Source organism: Martes martes, assembly GCF_963455335.1.
Source record: "Martes martes genome assembly, chromosome: 10".
NCBI classification, from domain to species: domain Eukaryota; kingdom Metazoa; phylum Chordata; class Mammalia; order Carnivora; family Mustelidae; genus Martes; species Martes martes.
The window spans coordinates 115,191,490-115,209,395 of NC_137898.1; the positions used below are offsets into that span (position 1 = coordinate 115,191,490).

At 57.5% G+C, this 17,906-nt stretch overlaps 1 protein-coding gene and 1 long non-coding RNA gene across 2 annotated transcripts in view; one reads left to right on the top strand and one right to left on the bottom strand.

Moving 5' to 3' along the window:
• Window positions 1-441: 441 nt before the first annotated feature.
• LOC308351833 lies at window positions 442-5,133 on the bottom strand. Its single transcript, XR_013967611.1, has 4 exons — window positions 4,106-5,133; window positions 3,707-3,781; window positions 1,834-1,945; window positions 442-1,231 (listed from the first exon to the last, which is right to left on the bottom strand). It is a non-coding gene; the product is annotated as an uncharacterized lncRNA (long non-coding RNA).
• Window positions 5,134-6,325: 1,192 nt separating this feature from the next.
• The window catches only part of TMEM123 (transmembrane protein 123), a 42,645-nt gene continuing 31,064 nt past the window's right edge, over window positions 6,326-17,906 (top strand). The window contains exons 1-2 of the mRNA XM_080816864.1: window positions 6,326-6,546; window positions 10,606-10,662. Of these exons, the coding sequence (XP_080672990.1) occupies window positions 6,447-6,546; window positions 10,606-10,662 (157 nt within the window). The 5' untranslated portion in view covers window positions 6,326-6,446. The remainder of the gene's footprint in view (window positions 6,547-10,605; window positions 10,663-17,906) is intronic.

Sequence of the window (17,906 nt, forward strand, 5' to 3'; positions counted from 1 at the left end):
AGATTTTATTTATTTATTCGACAGACAGAGATCACAAGTAGACAGAGAGGCAGGCAGAGAGGGGGGGGGGAAGCAGGCTCCCCGCTGAGCAGAGAGCCCGATGCGGGGCTCGATCCCAGGACCCTGGGATCACGACCTGAGCCAAAGGCAGAGGCTTTAACCCACTGAGCCACCCAGGTGCCCCTCGGTCCTGCTTTTCTTTCCCCTTCCTTCGGAGTCTATGGCTCCTTCCTTCTAGCCAGTGAATGGCAGCCCTTTGCGTCCTACTGGCGTGCATTCTTGCCTCTCCGGCTCAGTTCCCCTCTCCTTGGCGGTTGATTCTGCATAATGAGAACCCGGGAGCGGAGGTGGCAGACTCAGCCCCTCTCTTGGAAGGAGACACAGGAGTGAGGACTGAGAGGGGCTGTGGGAGAGGGGCTGGGAGAAATTACAAATGCCTGTAATGTATTATCCTTACTTTTATTCTCATTCCACAATAGAATTCTTCAACATTATTTATTTGGGGTGGGCTACATGGAAGGTCTTTGGAAAAAATTATATGGCCAGTTGTAAAGGTAAGATGATGAGTTTTCTTTGAGGAAGGAGGTCACTGCCTACGGCTGCCCCCTCTTCAGGGTGTCCACCTTGAGGACACGGTGGACCGGATCGAAATGGTCCGAACTTTGGATCTCACCAAGCAAAGTCTTGTGTCTCCTTACCCTGGAAACTGTCAACACTTGCTCTGAAGTCAGCTCAGAGTCTGCCTCTCATGGTATAATGAGACCATCACAAGGCACACCCTCTTGTCTCCCACAGACATGTTTTCATTTTTCTCTCTTCTGTGTTCTGTATAAACTTATGCGAGCGTCTCTCCAGACTTTATAGTCATTTCTAGCTTATGTCCATGTGATCGCTGATAACGCTTACCCACTACCAAGACCGTACTCTCTTCCTCTTCCGGGTCGACACGGAGGGGTCTTTTGTTGGAATCTGTTTTATTTCCCAACACCCCATGATCCTCTAAAAACCAGGTTCGTCTCTTCAACAATGATTCTTATTTCCTGTCTGTCCCAGTCGAGGTGATACCCACAGTGCAATACTCCGGGCTGAGAGGGACTTGAGGAACCCCCAGAGCTGCTCAGGGACCCCGTTGACCCAGGTCGTCACCGGCAGATGCCCCGCCACGTGGCACACGGCGTGGAGTGGTCCCAGCTGTGGCCGGCTCCCCTCTCTGTGGAGTTCTGCGTGCATCCTGGAGACAGCCCATGACGAGGGACCCAGAAACGACAGAGGGACAGCACGCGTGAGCACTCCAGAATAGGGAGGGCGTGGAGCTCCCGCCCCGCCTGCTGCTCCCGCCGCCAACCTGGGCGTCAACCTTAGTTTCTCTTTCAATCACCACGTTCCGCCGACTCCACACCCAGTCTACACCCCGGGCCCATTCGCCGCTGCTTCTCTCGTCACCCTCCCAACCCAGTTCAAGACGCCACATGGTCGCCCCCTAAGCAGACCCCCCGCTTCTACTCTCGTTCCTGTAGAGCAGCTGGTATGACCCTCTCTAACCACAGAAATCATAGCACGTCTCTTTGCCAGTTCTCGAATGGCCTTCTGTCGTGTTTAAATTAAAACCGACACTCCTCCCCCGAAAACCCCCAAACCTCAACCTGTACCTCCCTGCCCTTCCTCACTAAGCTGCAGACGCAGCGGCCTCCTTTCCGGTCCCCCCACACAGCGCGCTTGGTGGAGCTGTACTTCCCCCGGTTTGTCCTGCGCAAGGCTCCGTGTAGGACTCGTGTCTTGAGGCCTCCCCGCGACCTTGGAGGCGACGTCCCTGACTGCCGACTCCGAACTCACCACCAGTCTGGCGTGTCGCATCTCTGCAGCTGTTCTTGCCTGAACGCAAGAGTCCTGCGGAGCGCCGGGTACCCAAGTGGCACCCAGGACATCTTTAGGGATGAGTGGTCCTCTGAGGGGAGACACGGGAAGGAAAAACTGAAAGCGGAGGGAAGAAGGCGGCGTGAGAAGAGCAGGGGCTGCCAAGTACAGAGAGAGGAAGCAGAGGTGCGGGGAGGGAGGGGGCCCCGTGAGTCGGCCTTCACCGCGAGGCCTGAATCACAGCGCTCAGCCCGCCGTCGGTCTGGAGGAACGGAAGGTGACAGGACATCGGCGGGAACAGGACGCGGCCACGGCCCGACTCTCGCTCTCCTGTTACGTCCTTCCACAGCTTCGTCTTTTTTTAAGATCTTATCTACTTATTTGACAGAGAGCACGGAAGGGGGAACAGCAGGCAGAGGGGGAAGCAGGCTTGCGGAGCAGGGAGCCCGACGCGGGGCTCCATCCCAGGACCCTGGGATCATGACTGAGCCAAAGCAGACACTTAGCGACGGAGCCCCCCAGGGGCCCCGCTACTGCCTTCTCTCGTTCGCTGCCTCCTCGCTGTCCCAAAGTCCGGCCGATTCTGACGCTTCCTCACGCAGATACTGATTTATCTACAGACTGGCAGATACGGCGCTAGAGGACAGTCACCTGTGCACACCGAACCAGAGGAGCAGTCCTTGATCACCTCTCTTCCTTTCGATGAATGGGAACTCCGAGTGGGATATAAGCAAGCTTCAGTGGTAAACCCGAAATCTCTTAGCTTCCGCACAGTCGTAATGGAAGCAGCCCCTGCCGTCCCCATCTCGAAACCCGCGCGCTGTTAAACCACTCGCTGGGCCTACCATGTGCCGAGGCACGTGGATCTGTGTTATTCGCCATTTCCCAGTACCTAGCACCGTGCCTGGTGTATGACCTGTGTCCAGTGAAGTTTGGGGTATTGGCTGACTGAACGAATGAATGATGGTCCCAGTCTCTGCTTCATGCTCAGGTGACCTTCAGTCTAAGACACAGACATAGGGGAAATACACAATCCCTGAGGGACCAGAAGACCCAGACTTTGCTCTGTTCACGTCCACCCAACCGTCATCCCACACATACAAACTGAGTGCTGCCGGTATGGTGGGAAGTGGGTTGGGCTCTCAGGTACAGATATGGACACAGAGCCTCGCTCCCACGTGTGTGTTTCCGTGGTCACATCGCAGCACGCACCACTCCGCATCAGCAGCTAGACAGCGCCTGTCGGCCACTGGAGTGTCCCCTCTGCCCGGACATTGTCCATCGCGTTGTAAGCACTCAGCACTTGACAGGGCATCTAAGGGAGATGATAGCCTTCTTGGGGGGAGAAGACATATCCAACTGTACACAGTTAGGATCCTTCGCTGGGAGAAGAAAAGCTGAGTGTTGCGGATGCAGCAGAGAAGGAAGATGCTGAAGATACTGGGAAGCTCTCGGGATTGTGAGAAGGTGGAGAGAATCGGGACTGAGGCTGAGCCCCAAACCCTGCAAAACTAGTCCTGTGACATAACCGTCCACACTGCAGCTCCTGGCCAGTGCCACGTCGGCCTCAGAAACAACCTCAGCTCCACCGAGAAACCGCCATTGCCGTGAGTGCGGCCGGCCAAGCCAGCCGCCTCTGCTGCTAGGCACACCGGCAGCGGGGGCGGCTCCAGACAGAGCCTGCTTCCTCGGGCAGCTCAAACCCGCATCCAAGTTTCCCAGATTGGCAGAACCCGGGTCACTTTCTGGAGCTGAGCTGCCAAGGAGGCTGGGGATTTGACATCTAAAGGAAGGCAAACTAATCAAAAGGTGACAAGTGGCCATAAGTATGACCAGTGTCCCCTGTACTTACTTTGGCAATACATGATAAGAGCAAAGTCAGGTACGTCCTTTCAGAGATCATCTCTGGTCCTGTGAAATTTGCTTCCTTGAGGGAGAGACCAACAGTCAGCATATACATGAGCAAAATGATGGACAGTGTTAGATGCTGCAAAGACACATAAACTGTGAGGTGGGGCATCCAAGAAAAGCTTTTCTGAAATGAGCAGACACGCAAATGGCATGAGGGGACAGCCAGCACAAAGGCTGGGACCTGACTTGTCATTTCAAAAAAAACTAAAGGTAGGCTGCACCTGAGTAAGTGAAGGGGAGAGGTAGAAAACAGGGCTGGAAGAGCCTCAGGAACAATGTTGTGTAGGGCCGTGATTCTAGACCCTGGAAAGTGGCAGGGGAACAGCATGATGTGACTTACATTCTAGAAAGATCCTGCTGGCTGGTTGCTGAGATCGAAGTATGAGGAGGGGATCAGGGTGCTTAAATCTTCCTGACGTCTGGGGAGAGGGTGAGATAGGAGGGAATCTTGAGAGATGAGCGAGAACTGCCCAGGAGAGGAGGTCAGGAGGCATCCTGGCAAAAGGGAGAGCAGGAGCAAACACACAGCAGCATGGAAGGCTCTGGAATTTTTGCAGAACTTTGAGGAGTCTGGCATGGTAACAGATGGATCCAGACATCAGGCTGGAAAAATAGGGGAGAGCCCGACTGCCAAGGGCTCCTGTCCTGTCCTTTTAACTTCTCATGGCACCCAAGTGAAGTGCTGGTCCAGTGATGGGGCAGACCCTGATGTGACCATGGGCTAACTGTTCCCCAGGGAGTCCAAATCTCCCTAGCACTTTGTAAGAGGGCGGGAAGGACACAGTTTCTTGTCCCTCCCACCGCCCCCTCCTCAGACTGGAGGAAACTGTGTGCCCACCCCCACAGTTCTGGGCAAAGCTGTTGGTGCAGAAATCAGACAACAGACAAGACTGAAGGGTGTCGATGTCAAGGTCGGTCACAGGAGAAAACATCAAGCGGACATCTTGTCTTCCAGACTTTCTCATTTCTCTTTGGAGGAATCTTATATTTCAACCTTAACTCCTAGGTACACATACGCTGAGCCTTAAAGGAAGCATTCGAGTAGGTGACCGAAAGAGGCAGGCTGGCGTTCCAGAAAGAGAACAATGTACAGAAATGTCCAGGAACCAGAAAGTACCCTTGTCCATGGGTGGTGGATCCGAAGCTGGAAAGGCAGGTTGAACCCGGGTTGTGAAATGCTTGGCTGATGGGCTTGACAGTCACCAGAGCAGTTTATTCCTAAACCAGATTCCCCAGTTGAGCAGAGTAACCAAACCCTAAATGTGCGGTATTTTGCATTTTGTCCATGGTGGATGCCAGGGGAATGTTTGCTGGCTTGCTTGAATCAACAGATGGAAATCTGCAAATGTAGGACAGATTGCCCCATTTCATCTTTATGATCAGTCATGTCCATACGGATGGACTTAACTGAGATCAAAAGTCCTATCCGCTCTCACACAGTTTTCAGACTTTTAACTGCAGTGATGTGGCCTTTATGTCACGGAATCTGGGTCAGATGTCGAAGGTCAGCCATGTGCAGAGGGTCGCAGGCTGGGGACACACAGAGATTTCACGGGCCTGGACCCTTCTGTCTCCCATCTTGGAGGAGGTCTCCCACCCTAAGCAGGACTCTTGGTCCCTCTCCTGCACCACTGTGGGTTCTTAGCGAGCACAGTCTGCAGACTTAGGAAGCGCGGCAAGTCAGGACAAGGGAGCAGCCGTGGCTCCGAGGGCTTGGGGGCCCGGACTAAAGATCCTGCAGAACAGCGTATCCCACCTGCACCGGGACAGCAGACACCGGGAGACAAGGGACGAGGTTCGGTCTGTCCCACTGGCCTCCACGCCATACTTGCCAGCCACGCCTGCGTCCCGCCGCACCCCGCCGCACTCCTCTCCTGAGGCACCGACTGCGTCTTTGCCCCGATGTGCGGGGAGCAGGGCGAGACGCGGAGTTCAACGTGGCGTGCGGGTGCCCCCGCCCGCCGGGAGGTCGCTCCTATAAGGCCGGACCGGGTGGAGCGAAGAGCGTCCCCTCTTCCCCGCAGGTCCCCCTCCACACTCGCCGGAGCCCTCCCCAGCACCACAGGCTTTTCTCCTAAAAGCAAACGCCTCTGGGACGGTCGGATCCGGGGTAGGGCAGGTCATCCCCGGGAGCCCCGCGGCGGAGGGCCCGCGCGCCCAGCCCGCCGCCGTCTCCCGCGCGCACCGGAACGCGGACTTGGTGCAGCCCCGCCCCCGCTGCGCCGGGTCGCCCGAGGGGACCGTCCCCGGCCCACGACCCCTGCGCGGGGGCCGCCCACGCGAGTTCCGCCCCTTCCCGCCCGGGCCGCACCCGCGCCGATCAAAGACTTCCTTCCGGGCCCCGCGAAGCCCAGCACGCCCGGGTCCCGGGAGGCCCAGCGCGGCCCGGCTCCGCGACGGCGGAACCGCCACTTCCGGGAAGAAAGGAAACCGCGCGAGCGGCGGGGGGGACGCGAGTCGGCCCCGCCCCCGCCCCGCGGCCCCGCCCCCGCCCCGCGGCCCCGCCCCCGCCGCCCCCGCGGCCCCGCCCCGGCCCGGCTCCCGCGCCCTATTTGGGCATCTGGGGGGCCGGCGGCGGGAGGCGGCGCGCAGCGGGCGCCCGTGCGCAGAGGGCCCGCTCTGTGGCGCCGCGGACGCTCGGTCGGGGAGCCGCGAGGCCGGCGCGTCCTGCCCTCGGAACAATGGGAGTCGGCGCGCGCGGCGTCTGGGCCGCGCTCATCCTGGGCGCGCTGCTGGTGCTGGCGCTGCTGAAGGCCGCCGTGGACAGCGCGGGCCTGGACGGTAGGTGGCGGCGGGGGCGCCAGCGCGGCCCCCCCCGTGGGCGCCGGGAGCGCGGAAAGTTGTGCGCCTCTCAGGCCGCGCGCGTGGGGCGGGCCCGGAGGCGGCCGGCGGGGGCCGGAGGAACTGGGGCTCGGGCCGGCCCCCGCCCCTGCCCGGCCCCGGGGCCGTCCCCTCCAGCGGCGCTCGCCGGTCCGGAGGGGCGCGCGTCACCTGTGGAGTGACCCGGGGGCTCGTGGTTCCCCCTCCCCTGACGTCGGTGCCCCCAGGCCCCCTTCTGTAAACTAGCGGGGTGGACCCCCGCGCACCCGCGCCCGGCACGGGGGTCTCGGACGAACGCTCCCTGGCCCTGAGGCCCCTGGACGCTGAAGGGGGTGGCGCTGTGGGGAGCGCGCGCTGCTCTCGGGACGGCCCTGGGGGCGCCCCCCCCCCACCGCGGTGGCACCTGCCCTGGGGCGCACCTGCCGTGCAGCCCTCCGGCCGCGTCTGCCAGGTGTGCGCGCCCAAGGCGCGCCCCCGCCTTCAGCACCGCGACGCCGCGGTTCTGGGGGGCGCGGTGGGGGCGCTGGGGACTTTGAAAGGCCTCCAGGAGAGAGAGGCCGCGAAGCCGGGGTTTGCTGTTCATTCCCTGTTCCCTCTGTGGGCTATGGCAGCTGTGGGGCCGTCGGGTGATGGCCCGTAAACGAGGGTTAGTTCTTTCAAGTGACCCAAGTTCTCCGCAGTTTAAGCTCTGTCCATCGGGTGTATGTTTGGCCCAAGACGCCAGTCCAGGCACAACGCCTGCTTTGCTTAGAATAATCTGGGTGAGTTAGACAATAATAATTTTTGTTTGTTTTGCTGATTTTTTTGCTTTGCTGAATTGTGCATGTCACAAGCCGGCTTTGCAGACCCGAGACTATTTAAGGAAACAATGATCAGTAAATCACATCCATCATATTTTCAATATTATGAGGTGTTTCAGTGTAAGGTGAACGGTCTGGACAGAATTGGTTTATTTTGGTGCCTATTTTATACTAAATAAGTTTTTTATATAGAAAGTCTCCTTTTTTTAATTTGTTATTTGTGAAAGTAAACCTTTTTATTGTTTCTCTGATGAATTACTGATTAGAGAAACTAAGTATCCTTGCTTTACCGTTTGTTTGGTTTTTTTGCCCTAATACAGATTTTTTTTTTTTTGGCCCTATTTTAACACTCACCGTTTGTTCTGTTTATTACTTAAAATCTCACTAGAGGTTAGTGCTATATGGAATCTTGGAATGAAGGTTCTACTACAGGAAAGCCTTCATTTCATGAACAAGTATAACAAACATGAACTGGAAACCATTTCTATAGACTCTAATGTCACTTTGAAACTAGAGTAAAAGGTTCTGTAAAGAGTTTCTCAAAACAAGTAAGTGTCACTATGAAATCCAGTAATTTTTAACAATCATCCTAGAGCTTATACAGTGTTTTTTACTAGGCACTTTTCCTGTGTCCCCATGCTGAGTGAGGTCCGTATGTCATCACATTGGAGCCTCACAGTATTATTCCCATTTTATAAGTGGAAAAAAGCTGAGGCTTAGAAATTGCTGAATTTATTCAAAGTAAAACAGCTAATACCTGTTTGAGTTCAGAGATTAAGATCCCAAAGCTTAATGCACCATTTTGCCACTAAGTCACTTCAGGTGGTCCTGGCCGTTCACACAGATGATGCTTACACATACGATCTGCTGTTGCCTGTGATATTGTAGGAGAAGATAAAAACATGGAAGTTCTTTCTTAAAAATACCCTGCACGGTCTGCTGGGTAGTTTCATAAACACCCTCAGCGAGGAGTGGGGAGGCCATGAGCAAGTTAGCAAAGCAACAGACAAGATAGATAGTGGCAGTGCATGGCTGGGGGAAGGTTGTTCATCAGGACTCCTGGTGGCAAGTGACAAACCCACCCTGGACAGCCTTAGTGGAAAGCAGACACTTTCCTGAGCCTTTAGCACAGAAGTCCAAAGTGGCTTCAGAACTGCGGTACTCCAGAGTTCAAATAGGTTGCCGGGAGAAGGCCACTTCCGGCTCTCTTGATCACATCTGTCAACTCTCAGGCGAGCCAAGCCGAGCCGTAGTTCAAGCCTGGGGTGGGGATGGGGGTGGGGTCAGCGGGGGACTCCAAATAACAGGGACTTTCTAAAGTGAGTCCTCGGCGCCTGCTGCCACCATAATGGGCAGCCTGTTAGGAGAGTCAATTAATCCTTACTGAGCCCGTGCCGCCTCATGGATGTAACTTTCTTTTCTTCCATTCGGCGCGTTGTTCTATGTTAATACTTGGTTTCCGCCAAGTAAAGCATCAGCCTCTTTGTTAGATGCCGTGGTATTCCTTGTCTCCTAGGATACAGAGCTACTGCCTGCCCACAGTGGGTGCGGCATTAATAATTGATTTGAGAATGGAGAAAGGTCCTAGAGCCACAAAGATCATCTACTTTTGCCTCCTTTTTCAAACCAAAAGGTTGCGGGGACATGACACGTCATAGGAGTGACAACAGCAGGGAGACAGAAAGGGGGCTTGTGCTGTGATCCGGGCAGAAGGCAGCAGCCCGTTGGTAGTGACCTAAGTGCCTGGAGTTCTTCTCTGGGGGGTGAAACTGAAGTTACCTGCTAACGGCTTAGAGGAGGGCGTGGGGAAGAGGGAGGAATTGAGGGTGACCTCTTGGTGTGGGGGCTGGACAACTGGTAACCCAGCAACGGAGACACCTGGGGAGAAGCCGGTTTGTAGTAGAAGATCAGCGCGTTCTTTTGACACTCCCGCGAACGGGCTTTGCAGTCAAACAGCCCGGTCCAAATCCAGGCTCTGCGACTTCCTAGCTGGGTGGCCTGTCGCTGCAGAATGGTATTTGTGTCTCGGAATTGTTGGCTGCGATGGATGAGCTGTGAAGTGACAAGCTCCCGGGAGGCCTGGCGTGGGGACGCTCTTGGCAGGTGGTTGATACCAACGCTACACACAGCAGGAAGGACCGGAACAGACACTTCTCCAAAGAGGACATAGAAACGGCAGACACATGAAAAGACGCTCAACATCCCTCATCAGGGAAACGCAAATGAAAACCACGAGGAAATACCACCTCATGCTTGTTCGGACGGTGAGAATAAAGGAGGAACGACAGGTGTTGGCGAGGACGCGGAGCAAGGGGAAACCTGGGTGCTGCTGGTGGGAGCGCACGCTGGCGCAGCCGCTGTGGGCAGCAGCGTGGAGGGTCCTCCAGAAGCTGACACTAGAGCTGCCCTGTGACCAGCAGCTCCACCTCCGGATGTGTATTCGGAGAAGATGAAGACGGTTACTGGATAGATGTAGCCCTGTGTTTACTTCAGCATTATTTACAGCAGCTCAGACATGGAGGCGCGGATGTCCCTTAGTAGATGAGCGGATAAGGACGGGGGTGGGTAGCCGAATGTCACCGAGCCCCAAAATGAACGCGGTCTTGCCGTTTCCAGCAACACACACGGACCTACGATGTGTGATGCAACGCGAAAGAAGTCAGTCAGAGAAAGACAAATGCCATATGATTTAGTTGTCTGTGGAATTTAAAAAATGAACAAAGGAAAAAAGACAAACTCTAAAATACAGGGAGCAAACTGGTGGTTGCCTGAGGGGAGGTGGGAAGAAAGAGAAAACCCGACCGACTTGGTCTTCTCTCCATGGCTTGAAGTTAGGGGTCTTGGTGCTGTGAGGCCCAAGGGTGCCCTTGTGTCCAAAGGGCCCCTTGCCAGTGGCGCAGTCCCCTCGGAGGGGCAGAAAGGGGCTTTTCTGTCACCAGTCCCTGTGTCCTGGTGTAAGGGAATGACCTCTGCAGGAGGTGGGGCCTGGGGAGGAGGATGTAAGTGTTTGTCACTGGAGCCCAGTGTTTTCTGTGCTGAGGACCCCAGTAACATGGCCCCGGGCGTCCCGGCCGGTTAGGTGTGCTGCGTACCCGCGGCACAGGAGAGCCTCCCGGGGACTGTGCGCCTCCTGCAGGTCCCCACAGCCTGTCGCCGGTGTTCTTAGATGAATGTTAAATGCTTTTTCCTCACGGGACATTTTGTTTTTTTATTCTTACAGGATCTGTAAACACAAAGAACTTGGTGCCTTCGGGAAACCACAGCACAAACCCTGCAGGTGAGTCCGGAGCAGGCCACGCAGAAGGGGGTACAGGCAGGTGGGCGCAAAGCAGGACCCCAGCTGGGTGACCCGCTAGCCGCAGACTCCCGAGTCCCGGCAGCTCCTGTCGGGGCTGCCCCTGCGGGCGTCGGCCAACCAGAGCCAGGGGCAGAAGCCACCCCTCCGGCCCCACGGGGCGCAGACACGCTCAGACCTCCAGTCTGGCACCCCACGCTCTCGGGCTCAGCCACGGAGCGGGGTCCCGGCTGAAGGCTCTGTGTGGGTTGGAAACAGGAGTCGTCGCATCCGCCCGTTGGGCCGATGGGACAGGCCGCTCCACGCTGGTCAGCCGCCTTCGGATGCCCAGGGTCTGGGCCTCTGCTGAATGGGTGGGGAGCCCTCCCCGGTGCCTGCGGTGCCTGCGGTGCCTGCGGTTGGGAGTCTCCAAGGCCTGCGGCGTGGGAGGATGTGGGAAGTGCCCACCACCCCGGGTCTGGTGAGCAGGGCCAGGTCCCTGTCCTCCAGGTGCTGATCGCCCAGAGCGGACGGAGCGGCGAGCCAGACCAGAGCACCCAGACCTGTCCCTCTGCCTGCCTGCTGGGTGGCTGCCACCAGGCAACGCCCATGGAGTGGCCCGGGCGGCCCTGACGGTGTAGGTGCTGGGGGCACAAAATTGGCCAAACCCTGGCCTCTAGCCCTTGTGGTGGAGTTTTCAGTTTTATTTCCACGGGAAAATACCCAGGACGTGACCCGTGGGCTGGCAGCTGTGTGTCAGCACCCTGCTGAGCCTGGCTGCGGAGGTCTCTGTGCTCTGCCCGCCCCAGCTTCTCCCCTGTCTCTGCGCCTCTGCCTTTCCTACTGGCTTCTGGCCCGACGCAGAAAGTTCTTCCGGTTCAGCTTCAGTCATTCCATGGGGGAGTTTCCGTCTGGGGAGAAGAGACGAGAGACGTTGCCGCGAAACATAATCATGATGATGGCTGGGCACATGTAGGAGGGTTTGTAAAAATATCTTATTAGCTTATTAAGTGCCTTTTCCCGAGAGCCTACAACATTGAAGAAACTTCCCGTACATTTGTTCATTGCACAGTGCGGAGCTGGGGATGGTGTCACACAAGAGGGAGCTGAAACCCAGATGGGTTACCTCGCCTGCCCAAGGTCACACAGCACATTCAGGATTTGAAACTCCCTTCCTCGGATTCTAAACCTGTGCCCCTCCCCCCCATTTCCTGAAACTGCGGTGTGGTCTCCCCTTTGAAATATCACCGCTCACGATGGGGAACCGTTGTTAAAGATCAGCGGGGTACACTGAGGGCCCCTCCCGGGTCTGCGGGGTGATTGCACACACCTCTCCTAGCACAGGGAGAGTCATGGGGAACAAGGAAGGCATTGCCCCCCAGCATCTTTGTGAAGACATCAGCTGTTACACACTGTGTGTTGGCTGGTGGGGAACGCTTCCCAGAGCCATCGCAGTATTCTTCCCGTATCATCTTTGGTCTTGGAAAGCCTTGTGTACCATGCTGAATTTGTGTATTTTTGTGGGATAGGATGCTTAGTATTTTGTCTTTTGTGATGATGTTACCAATTTCTCTGCTGCTGCTGACCTAACACAATTTATTTGGCATCAGTTCCAGAAGGAAAAGAACATTTTTCATGGGAACAGCCAGTAGGACAGCGCCTGTTGCTTCCCAATGGCTGGCCACGTTGGGATCTGTGTTTCTCCCTTCTCTGTCGGGGTTTTAGCCTCATCTGAGTTCTTTGGGGGTGGCTTCCATGATTTACTCACCCCAGCACTGTGCCTGGTACACAGGACCGACTGGACACGCGCTGGTTGGCCTGGACCGTGGAACCAAATATGTATGTCCTAAGCCCCGCCTCACCTTACCAAGAGTGGCTGCACGGGGTCTGCAGACAGGACAGTCCGTGCTCCAGGGTGATCCTTTACTACAGCTGTTTTGTGGCCGCCCTCGTTCGTGGAGGGGGACGGATAGCTGAGGTCTGAGAAGCCGGAGTTGAGGTCTCTGTCCCTTACATGGAAACGTCGTATTTCCTTAGAGGCGGGAGTCACCAAGGATAGCTGTAGCTTTGACATTCTTTCTGCAGGGTTTTATTGAGTTTTAGTAATTCTGCAGAAAGGTTTTCATTTGTGGGGTGGACAAAAAGACCACGGATTACCCGAAATGTCTAATAATGATTATTGTCGGGCAGTTATGGGAGGGCTCTTTTGAAAAATGTGTTAGGTCACGTGCACATTTTCAGCTCAGAGAGAAAACGATTCCCCGTTTTAGGTACAGGCGGAGGGCTTCTGGCTTCGGGTCCGCGGGTGAATTGATTCCTTATGGCGTACGGAGGGCCCGGGCGAAGCGGGGGGACGGGACGTGGTTCGGAATGGACCGCGTTTCCCGTCAGTGGCCGGCCGCCAGCTCGCTGTCCCCCAGGCGGGCCTGCTCCTTGGCCACTTGTCCCTGACGTCCCCGAGAGGAGGAGTCCGCGAGGTCCGGGCCACCTTCCCGGTGGAAGCGGTATCCCGGGCCGGGATCCGTCCCAGCGGGTATCGGCCGGCGGGGGCCCGGAGCGCGGCCCTGCGGGCGTCTGCGGCGCCTGGGCCTGTCCGCACGCGCGTGTGCGCGATGCCGGCACTTGGGGGAACTACGTGCCGGGTCGTGGCAGGCACCCAGCTGGCCTCGTGCCTGCGGTCTTCGTCCCTGGGGCGCGGCCCGCAGCTCCCGCTCCCGGGGTTTCCTCGGCGGGAAGACTGAGCCGCGTGCGTGCGGCTGCACCAAGCGCGACCGCGTGTGACCCCGTGCGTAAGATCACGTGCGACCGCGTGTGACCACGTGAGACCGCGTACGACCACGTAAGACCGCGTACGACCGCGCGCGACCGCGTATGATCACGTAAGACCACGTGTGACCGCGCGCGACCGCGTACGACTGCGCGCGACCGCGTACGACCACGTAAGACCACGTACGACCGCGCGCGACCGCGTGTGACCCCGCGCGACCCCGCGCTAACCGGTTGGCGCTTTCCGCACCCCCCAGCTGCGGGGGGCAGGCCGCGGCGGACGACGGAAGCACGGCTATGGGACGAACCCTCGGGAAAACCCACGACGAGCGGGCGGGAGAGCGTCCCGGTGCGGGAGCCGGAGAGGCGCGGGGGAGGGGCACCCGGAAGCTCCGCCCCCGCCGCGCCCTGGGTCCCGCGGCTTCCCCCGACGGGCGGCGGCGGCGGCCTCCGGAGCCGCCCCAGCGCCCACAGCGCCAGACGGAGAGTCCCCGCAGCGCCCGGGGCAGTGGTCGCGGCGCAGCCTGCGTCTTGGGACCGGGCCGGGGTGCCCTCGGGGGACCGGCCTGGCCTGCGGGGCCCCAGGCGTCTCCAGGTGGGTAAGCCCGGAAGTCTCGCGCGTGCCGGGGTCCCAGGAACTGCGTGGCGCTGTGGGCGCTCCCCGCGTCGTGCCGGGCAGGTGGGGGCCGGGAAGCCCGGTGCGGCGCGAAGCCGAATCCCGCCGCGGGTTCGGGTTGCTCCTCGTTGCGGGCCGGGGAGCCCCGTCTCGTGTCGGGGGTGGTCGGCGCCTCTCCTGCGCCCGCGGCCCGGGGAGCTCGGCGTCCTAGGAGCGCGTCTGGGCCTGAGCGCGCGTGTGGCTGCTGTGCGGGCTGCGGGAAGCCCTTGCTCCACTCCCCACGCCGGTTCCCCGCCAGGGTTCGCGCTGCCGCTGAGCTCGCCGGGCCGCCTGGGCACCGGCTCCCGGAAGCGCGCTGACATTGCCCCGCGTTCGCGGCCAGGACCTGCGGACAGCTCGCGGCACAGGGACAGCCTCGGTCCGTTACTGTTGGGCGAGAACTGCTTTGGCTGCCCTCAGTCCACACTGAGTTTGTTTGTTTCTTTGTTTTAAGGTTTGATCCGGTAGTTGTTCATGAGTCCCCACCCGCCCAGGACGTGTACTCTGTTCCATTTCGGGGAGGATGGAAAAATTACCGCTTTGCTTTTAAGTGACGTCGGACAAGTTACTCAACCTCTTGGTGCTCAGTTCCTTCTAGTAAAACAAAAAGCTGGTAAAATGCAGGTGTCTCGTGGGATACGGGAGGCAGCGTGTAAAGCACCTGCCGCCGAATGGCAGCTGGCACGAGCTACAAAGTGAATGTGTTCCTCCTTGCCCTCTGCCAGGATGACAGGTTCTTTAATCCCCCCTACCTTCGCTGCCACGGTGCCTTTGCATGTGTTGTCCTGGCTCCCGGAAGAGCTCTTCCCTCTTGGCTTTACCAGGGTAACACCCATTCAGCTTTCCCATTTTGGTAAGCGTCCCTTCGTCATCGGGGAGTGGTCTCCAACCTGCAGTTCCGGGCCCTCAGAGGACCCAGCTGTCTGAGGGTGTTAGTGGACCTCTTAGGGGCAGTGCTGACTTGACTCTCCACCTCGTTCCCAGGGCTCATCACAAGACCGGACATAGATTTTTGCTGAAACAAGGAGGAACGTGCTCTGGGAGGAGGAAACCAGTTTTCATGCTTCCTATGGCAGCCGCACCTGTGGGATTAGCTGGGCGCTCCTTGGTCAGGCTAACCCACACCTGCACTCCACCCAGGATGATCCTTTCCCTTCACAGCTGGGCAGAGTGGGGCTTCCATGCTAAAGGGAGAGTGTTCAGGGTTGTCCCACTACATCCCAGCACAACGCTATTTTCTTTGCTTGTGTTCTGATTAAGTCTCCCAGCAGGCCCTGACAGGATGTGCAGGAAAGGGGATAGACAGGGCCTTTCAGATAGCAGAGGACAGCAGGGATGTGGCCTGGCTCACCAGCGCCCTGCTGTGCTCAGTCTTCTGCTGAGTCAAAGGTTCCGGGGTCAGACCGGTGACCTCGTGGCAAGGCAGGAACACCTGAGCTCTGCCCGGACATGAGGGAGCATCGTGAAGGGGATATGGGGAATGGGGTTTGGGAGGGGAGGGAACAAGTTTGCTGGAGCTGCTTATGGAGTTTGGATTTGATAGCAGTGCAGAGGGAAGCCACTATATGATATTAAATAAATCCAGATGGGGAACAGGCGGGGGTGGGGGGGAGGGCGGTGGAGACGGAGCTGCAGGTGCAGGAGGGACTCTGGCAGCTGGGTGTGGGAGTTGGAGCTCAAGGGGGTTCTGGGCCCCATCAAAACCAGATACCTGGCCCCCACGGGCTTGGGGATAATGATCAGTGGAGAAGAGAAGCCTGCAGTCGTCACTCAGCTGGTAACAGGCTTCTCTTCTATCATGAAGGGGATGTGGGGAATGGGGTTTGGGAGGGGACAAGTTTGCTGGAGCTGCTTATGGAGTTTGGATTTGATAGCAGTGCAGAGGGAAGCCACTGTAGGATAGACAAGAGGAGGCAGAGGGCGGAGAGAGAGCCTCTTGAGGGAAGACGGGAGAGAGTAAGGGTCAGGAACGGCAGTGAGGTCAAGTCAGGAATGAAGGGGGGCCCCTGTACTGTGCTTCCTTGCGTGGGAGGCGGGGGGGGGCGTGTGGGAGCTGTTGAACTCAGTGGGTAACCCTGATTTGGAGAGGTTCCTTGAGGGTTAAGTTTTAGAAGTGATCATGTATTTGGTACACCATTCCGTTTTTATTTGTAAAATTATGCAACCGTAAAACTGGAAGAAGAAACCTTAAAGCCATGTTTTTCAAGTTTCTTAGCATGTTAGAATTGCCTGGAAGGTAAAAAATACTGGTTTGGGTCCCACCTAAAATCTGAGTGCGGGGGAGGGAGGCTGGAATGTGTCCTGAGGTTCAGTATGGAGCTAAGGCTGAGAGTCGCTGACCTCGAGGTGGGCCGGAGGCTGGAGGCCGATGACTGGAGGCTGGAGTTTGGTGCCTGGTGTTCAGTGGGAGGTTGGAGGCTGGTGGCTGGAGGTGGGTGGCTAGAGGCTGGAGGCGGGTGGCTCGAGGCGGAAGGCCGGTTGCTGGAGGCGGATGGCTGGTGACTGTTGGTTGGAAGTGGAGGTTGGAGGCTGGTGGCTGGAGGTTAGCGGTGGGTAGCTGGTAGCTGGAGGTTGGTGGCCAGTGACTGGAGGCCGGTGGCTCGAAGTGGGTGGCTGGAGGCTGGAGGCCTGTGGCTGATGGCTGGAGGCTGGAGGCAGATGCCTGGAGGCTGGGGACTGGTGGCTGGAGGCTGGTAGCTAGAGGCTGAAGGCCGGTGACCAGGGGGTGGTAGCCGGTGGCCACTGGCCAATGGCTGGAAGCTGGTGGCTTGTGGTGGGTGGCTAGAGGCTGGAGGCGGGTGACTGGTCACTGGGGGCTGGTGGCTGAATGCTGGAGGCCAGAGGCTGATGGTCGGAGGCGGATGGCCGAAGGCTGGAGGCGGGTGGCTAGTGGTTGGTGGCTGATGGTGGAGGCTGGACGCTGGAGGCTGGTGGCTGATGGCTGGAGGTGGTGGTGGTGGCCGGAGGCTGGAGGCTAGAGGTTGGAGGCTGGTGGCCGGAGGCTAGAGGCTGGTGGCCGGTGGCTGGAGACTGATGGCCAGAGGCTGGAGGCGGGTGGCTGGAGGCCGGAGGCAGGTGGCTGGTGGCTGGAGACGCATGTCGGTGCTTCCAAGCAGCCGTGTGCTGAGTGGGTGGAATGTGAGACTTCTTTGGCGATGGAGGTTAGCTTTTACAAACATATGTAGCAAACACAACACGTTTCTAGCCTCTTTGGGAAAGAAATATAAAGTCTTAAGTGGTAGGGCTAGGCAGGAAATCAGTGATGCTCACGCTGGGCTGCCCCCCACTCCCGGCCCCATGAGGTCATGAGGAAATGGGCTACCAGTGAGGCTGGTGGTCGGAGGATCTCGTTATTTTGATTAATAGTGTTTAAGTTTGATAAGAGCTCTCTAGTGGCCAGAAAAGGATGGCGACTAACTTTCCAAAAATGGACAGATTCCTTAAGTTGTGTAACTAGGAGAACGATTTACATGAGCAGCTGTATAGAACAGTGGAAGCCTGGTCGTTAGGGTTTTTCGGTTTTATTTATATCAGCCTTAACACATGTGTTCTTCACAATTGTTCTTGTGTCCATTGTGAAAATTTCCTATTAAAGCACATTGTCATCCTGAGTTAATTAGTCCTTTTAATAATTCTGTTTACCTGATAGCATGATTAAAAAAGAGGAAACGGCAAGGATTTGACAGATAATGGAATCATTAATGTGAATCCTTTATGACTTTGTCCAGAGAGAGCAGGCTTAAAGCTTTGTCCAGGGACGGCCGTGGTGGCTTTTCCCATCACAGCGTGCTTCCTGAGATCGCCTGTTTCACACAGACATGAGGAC